Raw genomic sequence first — 12474 nt, forward strand, 5'->3', positions numbered from 1 at the left:
TTTCTCTTCTAATCTATATCTTCTACTCAAAAGACCTTGAATCCTAAGTGATGCAACGCCGCCATCTACAGGGATCTGTTTGTCATTACAGTGGTTTACAAACCTGAATTTCACAGACAAGCTTGGCAAGACCATCTTCCACGCATACCCGTTAAAAAACGTAACTGACATGTCTATACGTCGGTGGTGTCAGTAAATAGCTGGATTGCAGCTGACCAATACAAACGTCCACAGCAGTGAATGACTTAATTGTCGTTAAGATTATGAGGGGGCCCTTGGAAAAATGTCTCCCCTGGACCCCCGAGTGGCATTGAGAGTGCACTCACCTCCTGCACGAGCCTCTCCAGCTTGTCGGTGAGCTCGCAGAAGTAGCTGGAAGTAACCAGGCCCAGCCGACTCTTCTCCAGGCAGTCGCGCGCCAGCTCGATGATCTGGTGGTGGGCGAAGCCGAGCACGCCGTCGGCAAGCGGCAGGACGTTCTCCGGGGAGTTGGCGCGGATGATCTCCTGGATTTTCTCCTCCATCTGAGCGGTGGCCTGAGGACGAGAGGTGAGGTCAGGTGAGGCGAAGTCAGGAAAGGGAAGGTGAAAAAGATGACACGCGAACTCAGCCGTCACCTTGGGGAAGCGCTCCTTGTAGACGTGATTCATCATGATGATCTCGTGGTCGTAACAGGATGGAGACCTCCCAGGGCTGAGGAGACCAAACAAAAACAAGACAGTAATCCACGTGCAGATCTACAGCACTGAGGTCTACTGGAAGACATGCAGCGTAATTTAGAACAAGAGGCAGAAAAGATCCTCAACTAATCTTCAGCAATAGTCGTCATTCCCCACAGAGTTGAGAGAATACATGCCCATGAGTATTGTTGCATGTTCTTTTATGTGTTGCTGCTCCACGTGGGTTAAAGTAGCAGTTTTTGAAGGTTATCTGATTACCGCAACATCGATGCTCATTTCCGTTTGCCCGTCTATGGCGCTTTGCATTATATATTAGCATTAAGCTAGCAGACAAGGAGGAAAAAAACATGTGTTAGGGGAGAGAGTGCCAGGCATCCTCACCTCAGGCTGCGCGAACGCGGTCGCATGGCCGCTGCCCGGCGACACTCGTCTGCGGAAATGCTCTCGGTGCAGAAGTGCTTGGAGAGGAAGTGCAGCTCGTCCGGCGTGGGCTGGAAGGGCAGCTGGTGCAGCTTCTCCTGTGATGAACAGGATGACTGGAAGTGAAACAAATATACATTCAACATGAAAACAAAACAAAGTGGTAGCACGTTTTTTTTTTTTTTAAGAACCATAAAGAGGAGTGTCACAGAGCTTAGGGAAATGCTAGCAGTTTAAATAAAATCATTAGCATGTAGCATTCACAGCACAACAGAAAGCTACCTAAACATGACTGACTCATCAGTTCAGTAGCAAGGTACGTCCCTCTAAACAGTAAAATGTGCTAAATTGTTCTAAATTGTGCATCCGTTGAATGGGGGCATGTGGCGCCATCTGGTGGATGACAGCACTGAATCATAATTTTAAATAAACTCAGCATTTCTTTCAGCTAAAGGGAAAGGTTAGCAGAGTAAAGTAAGGTAATTTGTATATTATTTCATCAATATAAGTCAGTGCAAACATGTCAATAGCGAGTCACAGCTGCAAAGATCGTAAAAGGTGCGACATTTTGCTGCATGCTTTGAATGGGCAAAAGAAGCACCATCTCGCAGACAAAAAATTAAATATACAAATTAAGTACAGGAAACAGCTGTATGCAAGGAATAGGGATACAAGCCCTGCTGTGAAAATTGGTGCGTAATTGACACCCTTCCTAAAAAAAGGGTTATTGCATATTGTTGCCACAAGATGGTGCCAAGACTCTACATTCGTCTAAATGAATGGGCAGGTATTGTGTACTTCAACAAACTTTCTTGACACCGAATGCCACCAGATGGTGTACAAAGACAGCAAATAGGTGAGCTTTCCAGTGAATAACGGATGAGAAGTTAAAAACCAAATCGCCATATTTGCTGACATAAATGATTGCATTAGTTTGCTTGAAGACAAATGTGGGATGGTAAATTGTATTTTCAATGGGACTATTTGGTTACTGAGAAAAATGTTTGTGTTGCTTTGCCGTTTTAGGCTCATTCAAGGTACATGGTAATTCTAAAATGTTTTGGAAATAAACCCAATATGCATGGGTTTTAGGCATCCACTATGTATTAAAATGAGCATACTAAAAGCTCAATTGTAGTGTCTCTTACACCTTTATTATTACATTTACAGTAAAGAACGTTAAAAATGTGCCTTAAAACATCCAGTTAAATAAAGGTTTTCTGATGCTCACGGAGACGGTGGAGCTGGGGGTGTTGGTTCCATATCCAGAGGAGGGAAGGGAGGCCAGCGACCAGCGGCGGCCATCGCTCCTGACGGCACAAGTGCAAAACTCACATCAACGCACGACTCGTCTTGTTAAGACAAACAGAAACAACAACAACAACAAAAATCAACAATACCTTCGTGCAAAGGAGAAATGAGCTGAGGCACTCGGGGAGAAGTTCCGCGGACTTTCCTGTGGACTCGAGCCTGCAGGAACAAATTGAAAAAAAAAACAACAATACATGAGTTACGTTGGTCACAAGTCATCAGCTGTAACTGCTCTTTTACTTATACGTAGCTCCTATGACCTCACAGTGACAAACACTTCGCCCTTCAAAGCACCACTCAGCTGTTGTGTGTCTACAGTTGTCTAAAGTAATACTGTAGAGTGCTACTTATTAAAAAAAAAAGTTAAAAAAAAAACTGGGGCGATGGAATGAATTAATGGAATTTCTATTCATTACAATGAGGAAAGATGATTTTAGATATGCCTATTTTGCATTATGAGCATAGTCACGGAATGAATTAAACTCATAAGACACCACTGTATATAATTATCCAACATCAATAGCGAAAAGTCACATTTCAAAGAATGTCAAAATGTTTGGGACATCCACTATATGAAAGTTCAGGGGTGACAAAACGGCTTGAAAATCAAAACTGAAAGGCACCAAAATGGATGCAGAAAGGGTTAAGTGCTCTCAAAGGCACGAGCCAAGCAGCTAGTAAGACAATGCCATGCCCTGAATGCAATGTAAACAACAAACGCTGTTTCCGTATAAGGGAACAACAACAAAAAAGCTCAACCAATGAGAATCAATGTAGAAAAGATCCATTCATCCAGTTTCATTACCTTTACTAGCAACGCTGCGCCTGAGCCACACAGTTAAGTCGTCCCAGAGAACATTGTGTGTTTGCGGATCCGACCGCATCTTTTCCCCTCTGGACTCAGACTAAACACTGAGTGGCGACTGGGCTGCTTTTTTTGCGCTACCAATGGCAGGAAATAAAACGCCCCGCGGTGAATGAATGTTTCCCCCCCCCCCCCCCCCTTCACCACCGCCGCTGCGCTTCCTCTCTGGAGGGTCTCCGCTTCCTCAAAAGCCACAACTGCTTTGGTGACGCCGCGCACCTCTCTTGCGGCTGCTGTATTGAACCCCGTTTACTGCTACCGTTGAGTCAAAACAACCACATAGGTTAGCCCTAGGAACGTCCACTTAGCGTAACGCTAACAAACAATGCAAAATGCCATAGATGGGCTAATGAATAGCTTCTATGTGGCGGTGTTATAACACTAAGCGACAGGATAGTTGAACACACCAAACAACAAGAAAATGGGGACTAGCCCAAGCAGCCACGGCAGCATTAGCGCGAAGCGAGGGACTTCTACTTTTAAAGGCTGACGTTTGGGATAATTTTGGTTTCCCCGGTAAATCTGAAACACGGGAAATGGACACACGAGAAAACATCAGATGTCGCCGTCCCAAAGCCGTGCACAGAAAGTCAAGACAGCTGTTTTGGAGTCGTTTAAGTCGGCAGAAAAAGTGGCTGACCACTACGTACGCAAATATCACTTAATTCATTTCTAATGAGTGGAAATCAGAGTCAAACGTTCTGCAGGCTATACAGCCCTGCACAGAAGCGGCACAGGGAGGGAGCAATACAGCAAACTTGTTGACAGAGGAAATAAATGAATGAATGGGGTTTGACGAAGAAAGTACTGGCAATTGCCACAAAGCCGTAAACATGCTTCTTAATTGGGTATTACTATAAAAACACAAAAAATAAAAAAGAATTTCCAATGCAATTACAATGGACGTCAATTATCCTTGGACTTTCGCCCGGTCCCCATCCCTCCGTGAATGGCGAGGGGTCCACTGTACTGTCGTTTGCCAGTAAATGACGTGCATGAATGAATGTGGTACCTGCGAGAGACGAGAGGGGCGAATGGGGTCGCGGTAAACCAGTGGACTGGCCGCTGCCGATCAGGCTTTTCCTGTTGCTCGTCCTGCAGCTGGACAAAAGGATTATGGTCAGTGTCATTGATCCATACAAAGAAACATGAAGTTTGGGAATCACGCAGTCGCTACGCTCGGAATCATCCTCTACTCCCACATCGCTATTTTGTCATTTTTAGTGGACTTTTTAGTGAACAATATTGCCCAATATATCAAAATCCCCAGATAGAGAAGCATGTGTGCGCGCTACACATCTTCAAAGGATGATGATGATGATAGAGTGCGTCAACGAACTGACAGACGAGCAACAATCATGTCTGACAGGAACAATTGGGCCGCGTCGGCGACCATTCTGTGCGCCTGGGAACAATCAAAAGAACAGTGGGGCGCAGTGTGTGCGTGTGCGTGTGCAGAAATGCCCGAGTAGGCAGACTCGGCTGGGTTGTCAACGCACCGCTGCAGAGGCGGCGGTGGTGCAGAGGTCACGTGGCGTGCCCCATGACACACCAATGTCACATTTGCGGCACTGCTGAGCTAAACAGTTTGATGACGCGCGCATTAAACTACAATGGCATGGTCGTGGAAGACCATAATGTATGTTTGGATATAATAATATCCCACCTTTTTTCCTGGGCCAACAGGGCTTTTCTTGCATATAAAACTTGGAGGCGACCACCTGCACCTAATTGCAGGCAAAACTGTTCGCATCTGGCCGGCGTTGTGCAAGTAAGGGGTTGATTTTAACTACAATTGTGGTATTACGCGACACTGATTAGGCAGTGCTGTATTAAAAAAACAGTTGGAAGTTGCCCTAAAATCATCAAAGAATTCTGGACTTTCTTTCCTACTGCAATCGTGTCGGACCATTGAATGGATTTCCAAGCTGGGAAATATTGTTTCTCTCGTTATGCGTTGCAGTAGTTAGTAGAAAGTGTGCTGTGGTTAGAGGTGCACGATTAATCGACAACTGATCGATTAATCGTTTTAAGACCTCGTTTAACTTAAAATTGTCCAAATCCCCAGAATTTCAGCCTCTCAACAATAAATAATTATATTATAATGAAGTAAAATATAAATATATAGATGCATATAATATGAATCTATAAATATTATGTAGACTGACTCTTTGTGTTTCATCAAAATAAGACATTTGCAAATATCTTTAGAAAACCATTAAACATTTTTGCCTATATTCTGGCACGTGATGTACAAAACAAGTCAGTGAATCATAATCAATGTACGTTAGTGCATTTTCTGCATTTTTTTTTTTTTTATAAATAATGGGATGGAAATTTAATTTTTTGTTTTTTTTTTAAATACGATTAATCGAAAAAATAATCGAGAGATAAAAAGATCCAAGAATGACCCTTTGATGCTCTTCTTTCCATTCATGCCGTTGAGTGTGTGTGGGGGAAAAGCCCTCACTCGGCCTCCGTGACATCCATTCTTGTTTACTGTGCGCTCATTCATGGTGACGGAGTGAAAAGCATCTGGTACACAGGTGCGGGCGTCAAAGCGGATCAGGTTTAACGCCGTCTATTTATATGCACTCGCTGTGGATTAGGCCAGCGGATACCACGTCGCTGCCCAATCGGCCCTCGGCTCGCTTGATCCTCGCGCTTCCTGCCGCGGTGTTTAGCGGTTATCGTCTACGTACGCTTATGGCACAAGTGAGTTTTCCCCTTTCACGCTGGCTTCCTGGTAAATTGGCAAATCAGAGACAATGATCGAGGCGGTATTTATTCACCTGTCCCTTTCGGACAGAGCTTGACAAAGTGGTCTACTTTAACCCCCAAATCCAATGGTGCCTTACAGTATAGTAAGTTAGGCTAGGGTAAAAGTCAGTCGAGATGGCCAATGTGAAACGTGGTAATGTACATGATACATCGCGGAAGTGCATCTGTGACTAACTGATACTATTTTATTTATTTTTTATTTTTTAAATTATTTTTACATCTTTTTGGGCAAACATGACAGAGGTATAATAGTGGAGCCGGCATTGATTCTCCATTCCTTTCAGACAGAACTCAAACAGTCAATTTTATGCCAGGAAAAAGATGGCTTACAGTCTTACTCATACAATATTACTTGGCTTAGCACTTTCCAATCTTGCTTAGCGGTACCGCATGTTCCATCCCGAGACTTGCGCTCACGACATGCTGGTCGTTTGGTGACCCTGAGAGCTAAAAAGAAGTCAACGGGTGAATTGAGAGCATTATCTGTTCTGACTCCAGTACTCTGGAATGCCCTACCCACAAAATTAGAGGAGCTACCACTGTAGAAATGTTACATTTCAATTTAATACTTATTTTTACACACTTGTATTGGTTAAACCACACCTGGTGTGCAAATAGCCTCTAGCCCTGCCTTACCCGGTGACATTTGGATTTTGGCCTGTTTAACTACCGCTTCCCCTCCCACCACACAAATCACCATTTTTCAGTCTTACACACAGGACAGCAAAAGTCAGGGTAAAGCCCAGGTAAAAGCCATCTTACTTGGCAGTATGAAAGGGGCTCATGTTAAAAAAAAATATGGTGGATATCCTTAGCCTAACAGCATAATTGCCTGTTATTTTTAAACATTTTTGGAAAAGAAGAAAAAATATCAAAGTCAACAAACATGACGAGTCAAGTTACCTCGACTCAACCTTCGCTGATTACCATGACCTGAGAATCTACAGACAAAGAAAAAAAAAACCTACATTTTTAGCAAACACATTGGTATTTTTATTGATATTGAATAAGTCAAAAAGGACTTTGGCAATCATGCTATTACTAGGTTAAGGAAATGCAATAGCAGGGTTTTATTGTAAAGAAAATCCCAGGAGGTGGCAGGGAGGACAAAGAGCCTACTAACTAACCCTACTTGCTTTGAACAATAAGATAAGGGAGGAAATCGATTAAAATCAGGGATTAGATTTTTTTGTGAAAAAGAATAAATATATTTTTAGGCCATATCACCCATCCCTAGTACAAAGTAGTCTCAATCTGTCAAAAGGCCCTTTTAACTTGTTTTGTATATCGTGCGAGGCAAAAATAGACGTCGTTGAATGAAACAATTGTAGCCCGGCCCAGAAACGTTGCTTTGTGCGTTTGTGCTGTCAGAGCTGTCAGGTGTGCCGACACGAAGCAATGACAAAACTACAACGCAAAGTCGCATATCTGACACTTACCGGCGCTATTAATAGTGTTTAAAAAAAGAAACGCACGTACAGTCAGTCCAGCAGCAGACTTTAATTTTAGAAAATACTAATTCTCATTGTATTAAGACTATGACTCTTCTTGTAGCGGTGTGTCTTCTTCTCAAAAAAATATGACTCAATTCTCATATTATTATTCAGGACTTCTTTCAAAAAAAAAAAAAAATAAAATAAAACTTCTAGGAAAAACAACTATTCGTTCCATTCTAACTTGTTTCTTAAAAAAATACGACTGATTTTGTAATAGTCAACTTTTTACCTCGAACAAATTTGACTATTCTTGTACAATTGATTTGTGAATCTCTGAAAAAACTTAAAACATTTGAAAATATATACTAAAAAAAAAATAATCCGACTTCATTCTCGTAATATTTGAACATCTCTCGAAAAAAACCTTATTCCTGTAGTTACTGCCAAAAAAAGGATTGTAAATATTGCAACTTTTATTTTTTTTTTTTTTTAAATCTTGTCATCACTGCTTTTCCCCTTGTAAAATTAGACCATAAAAAAATATTTGATTCTCATAATATTCTGACTTTGTATATTTCTATTAAAAAAAAACATGACTGTGTAAATGTGAAGGAAAACGCTCCCTCTTGCAAGTGTTTAAAAAGCACACGTACAGTCTTTCCAACTACAGTCATATTTCTCCACAACCAATGTTACATGCATGGACTGCAACAAACCAGCCACTATTTAATGCTAAGCCGTTTTCCAAGTAGGTCATGACGGGGATTAAAAATGAAAAATGAAATAAAAAGTGCATTTCTATGGCAGTTCAAACCATTTACAAAGACCTTGCGGATGTCACACTGTAAACACGTCGCCTCACTCTATAAATCACAAATTCAAATGAAGGTCATTTGGGGATGTTGGCGTACATATGAGTACTTAACACATTTTCAATTCAGCTAGAATGCAGAGAGCACTGAGCTCCCTTCAAGGACCAACAATCTTCTATTGATCCCAGCGCGCATTGAGAAATGAAAGCACGGTATCAGCAGGATTAAGGAAGGCAAATTTCAAACACTGTTACGTCTCTCAGGTGTCTTCGAAGGGCCAGGAGTTTGACTTCATTTTTCTTGTAATATATTGTGGTTAACTTCTCTTTACTCTTGTATGACAGTCAAAATGTTCATTTTTAAGTTTTTTGTTTTTTTCTCCCCCCTTGAAAAAAAACATGACTTTTCTTGGAATACCACATTCAAAAATAAATGAAATAATTTTTTTTTTTTTAAAAAGCCTTCTAGTTAGATTTTGTGCATGGAAAAATTCATTCACATATGCAATTAAATTATGTATAATAATACCATAAAAATATTTTTTAATCCAATTTTTCATTTGAAATGTAATAACTTTAGTCTCTCGTAAGATTTACAAATTTTCACCCCAAAAAAAAATCCTTCATTCCTGCAATATTATATCGTTTTTGTTATAAAAAAATAACATTGCTCTTATAACTATTAAAAATAAGTAAATAAAAAATCCAACATCATTCTCTTAAATTATGACTGTATCCTGTAAAAATATTTAACTTAATTCTCGAATGACTTTTTTCTTGAGGAAGGAAAACAAATACATACACTCATAATATCATGACTATTTTCTGGGAAAAAATATGACTTGAGCACTTCTCAAAGATATGACATAAATTAAGACCATACTTTGAAAATGACTTTATTTTCTTATCACGACGAATAATCTGACTGTTCTCATAAATCATGGCAAAGTATATCAGGGGGGGAAAAATATTTATTTCTTGAAAATGAAGACGAGTCTCAAAATTTATCGGGTGAAAAGTATGGCTGTTCTTGTAAATTCCAAATGTTTAGCTTGATAACACAGACTAAAGGAAAAAGCACCCTCTTTCGCACAGCAAACTTTTTTTTTTTTTTTAATAAATCGTACGCTACGCTCCGATTCGCCCCACCTCTACACAAGATTCCGTTGTTGTTTTTGCAAACGGAAACCAAAACTCAGAGCTCAGTGCAGTAACATGACACATGACAACCGGCTGTAAACACTCCCGAGTCCAGAAAGCACGTTGCGGCACGCTCCCGTGTCAAGTTAAGTCCCGGGTGGAGTGGTTACTTTTGGGAGCGTCGCAGGCAAGCTCTGCCTAACAAATGTGTTGCATTAAAGTTGGACAGTGCTGTCCACACACTTACAATCCCACATGATGTCCGAGTCGGGCCAGAGGCGCAAGCATAAATGATGATTTTGTATCTGGAAAAAAATACTTGACTCTTGTAATATTCTGACTCCCCACGACTCCCCAAAAAAACAAAAACAAAAAAAAAAAAACAGAAAAACTGTATTCACATACAAATCCAAGTTTTATCTGGAAAAATTGACTTCACAATATGATGACTTTTTTCTATTCTGATTTCACTCTTGCAAATATTATTTCCTCTTATTTCATGACAATTTTCATAATTCTTTTTTTTTTTTTTTCAAAATACAACTTCAATCTCATAATTACTTTTTTCTTAAAAGAAAAACCTTGTTCGCAAAAAAATACTATTTTACATCCCCCCCGAAAATCTTTACTATTCACATTGAAGTATATTTAAAAAAAAAAAAAAAGAAATCCAACTTCATCCGTTTAGTATGACTTAATTCTTGCAATATTACAACTTCACACAGACAATTATGCCTTTTTCTGAAAGAAAAAAAACAAAACTATTTTGTCTACGTTTACATTATATTCCCTGAGGCCACGGCTGCCCTGTTTGACCGAAACGTATTAATCCATTAATTGTGGTCATTTTTCGTCTCCGTAGACAAGTCTTGCTTAGTTTTTTCACAGTCTATCACAGTATCCATGACATTTTGCAGGGGGAGGAGGGTGGGGGAAGGGCGCTAGTGAACTGAGGAGTCCCAGATGCTCACAGGTGCGCTACGTTTCGGCCCGCGGTGTACAACGAAAGCCAGTATGTTCCCTCCAAGCCTGTCACGTTCTCATGGGCATGGGCATGAAATGTAAACACCGGGCAGCTTCTGAGCAAATTTATGGCCCCAGTAGAATCGAAATAAGCTCCCGTCTGGCCTGGCTCCAGAGTCGGCGTCAGCACGGGGTGCCACATTCTGACGCTCAATAAATGTTTGATATTAGTTTTCTGTCGACAACTAATTCACTAATCCATCTCTTGTACCAAAACATGCGAAAGAGCCCGTAATTCACAATTCAAAATGGAGAAAACGTAGCTTTAACTCAATAACCATGACATAATGAAGCTAACAAACGAAAACTGAATTAAAATTATGCCTTTTTTCCCCCAAAAATAAGACCTCGTAAATTCTGACTATTTAGTTCGATGTCCATGACACCCAATTTCACAAAGCTAACAAAAAATAAAATTAACATTACACCTTTTTTCTGTAAATTTTGACTATTTAGCTCAATAACCACGACATAAGGTGGAAAAACACCACATTTCACAGAGCTAATGAAATAAAACAATTTGGTTTAGGTCTTTTTTCAAAAGAGAAAAAACAAACGACCTTGCAAATTCTTACTATTTAGCTCAATAACTACAATATAAAAAAAAAAAAAACACTTTTGTAAAGCTAACAAAAAACTAAGGTTACACCTTTTTTTTTTAAAAGACGATTACAACTTGAGAGGGGAAAAAAAAAAAAAAACCCTCTGCAAAGCTTAAAAAAAAAAAAAAGTTTGATTAAAATCAGACTCCACCCAAAAATTTGCTGCGCTCTTACACAAGATTTCGATTTCCAGTTTGTCTTTACAAGCTGAACAAAACTTCTGCTCAATCCAGTCAGTATAACATGACACTGCCCTAACAACACAAGAAGCAATAATCGGCTGTAAACACTCCCAAGTCCAGAAAACACGTTGCGGCACGCTTCCGTGTCAAGTTAATTCCGAAGCAATCTGTTCCAGGCACAAGGGTGTAGAGGTTACCTTTGGGAGCGTCTAAGGCGAGCTCTTCCCAAGAAATGCGGTGCGCCAAAGTTGGACAGCGGCGTCCACGCGCTACAATCCCACATGCCGTCCAAGTCTGGACAAAGTAGCGGGAGCTGAGCGGTGGGACCGCCTGACGGGAAGCGGAGGCATTGGTGTTCCGTGTTCAGCTGCGGCATGAGGACGCGCCGTCCTCCCTTGAATAAAAGACGTAATCCCGGGAGGAACCCGAGGGGACGACGATCCAGGTCAGGTTGCAGCAGAGCTGCGATGTGCGGGAGCAGCTGACTCTTTGTTAGCACGTAACGGGCACCTACTAGTGATTACGCGGTAGAAGGAGGGGTAGGTAGAAGGAGGGGCTGCAGCATCATCTCGTTTGGCTCGCGTCCAAAAATCTGACAGGTCAGTCACCGTATTAATGTGGGAATTCCTCCAGTTGTGCTGCAAACACGAGGGTTGTGCACGCAAAAATGAGTTTTGAGATACGAGCCGTGCTTGGCAGTCGCAAGTAAATGTTTTAGGTGCAAGTGCGAGACGGTGGCAGCAAAATGCAGTTTGGTAGATAGTGAACAATTCTTAAAAAAAAAAAAAAAAAAAAAAAAAAAAAAAAAAAAAAAAACATTTAAAAAGAGGCTGCAAGCTGTTTAATGCCCGTCCCAGTTGAAGTCTACTGTCAAACTAAATAGAAAACGAGAGAATATCGCACATTTAAAAACAACCACATAACCGCCAGCTTAATGCTAACACACAATGCAAAACGCTATAGATGGGCTAACTAAACTAGCATCGATGTGATGGTGTTACGACCCCTTAAGCAATGGATATTTGAACACAAACTGTGCAGCATCACATGTAGACAGACAGAATAATACAAGCATATTTCTTCATTATTCTGCAAATTGTGAAACTCTGCAAATAAATGACTCTCCTTTATAATTGCCATGTAAAAAAAAAAAAAAAAAAACTAGCAAAAAATACAAGAATAAGCAGTGATTTCTGCAAAAAAGCAAGAGATGAGGTAAAACG

The 12474-nt window shown here is 40.6% G+C and overlaps 1 protein-coding gene across 11 annotated transcripts in view; it reads right to left on the minus strand.

Moving 5' to 3' along the window:
* mast4 (microtubule associated serine/threonine kinase family member 4) overlaps positions 1–12474 on the minus strand; it is a 59900-nt gene that overhangs the window by 16501 nt on the left and 30925 nt on the right. For 5 of the 11 annotated variants that reach the window (XM_061748024.1, XM_061748026.1, XM_061748029.1 and 2 more), the window contains 6 exons: positions 4289–4377; positions 2501–2570; positions 2332–2410; positions 1062–1216; positions 618–693; positions 327–536 (listed from right to left, as the gene is read on the minus strand). In XM_061748024.1, the coding sequence (XP_061604008.1) occupies positions 327–536; positions 618–693; positions 1062–1216; positions 2332–2410; positions 2501–2570; positions 4289–4377 (679 nt within the window). Of the gene's footprint in view, positions 1–326; positions 537–617; positions 694–1061; positions 1217–2331; positions 2411–2500; positions 2571–3216; positions 3323–4288; positions 4378–11448; positions 11826–12474 lie in introns of those variants that run through there. The other 6 variants (XM_061748027.1, XM_061748033.1, XM_061748030.1 and 3 more) reach the window with 5 other exon arrangements.

This window comes from Phyllopteryx taeniolatus, chromosome 15 (genome assembly GCF_024500385.1).
Source record: "Phyllopteryx taeniolatus isolate TA_2022b chromosome 15, UOR_Ptae_1.2, whole genome shotgun sequence".
In the NCBI taxonomy this organism is placed as follows: domain Eukaryota; kingdom Metazoa; phylum Chordata; class Actinopteri; order Syngnathiformes; family Syngnathidae; genus Phyllopteryx; species Phyllopteryx taeniolatus.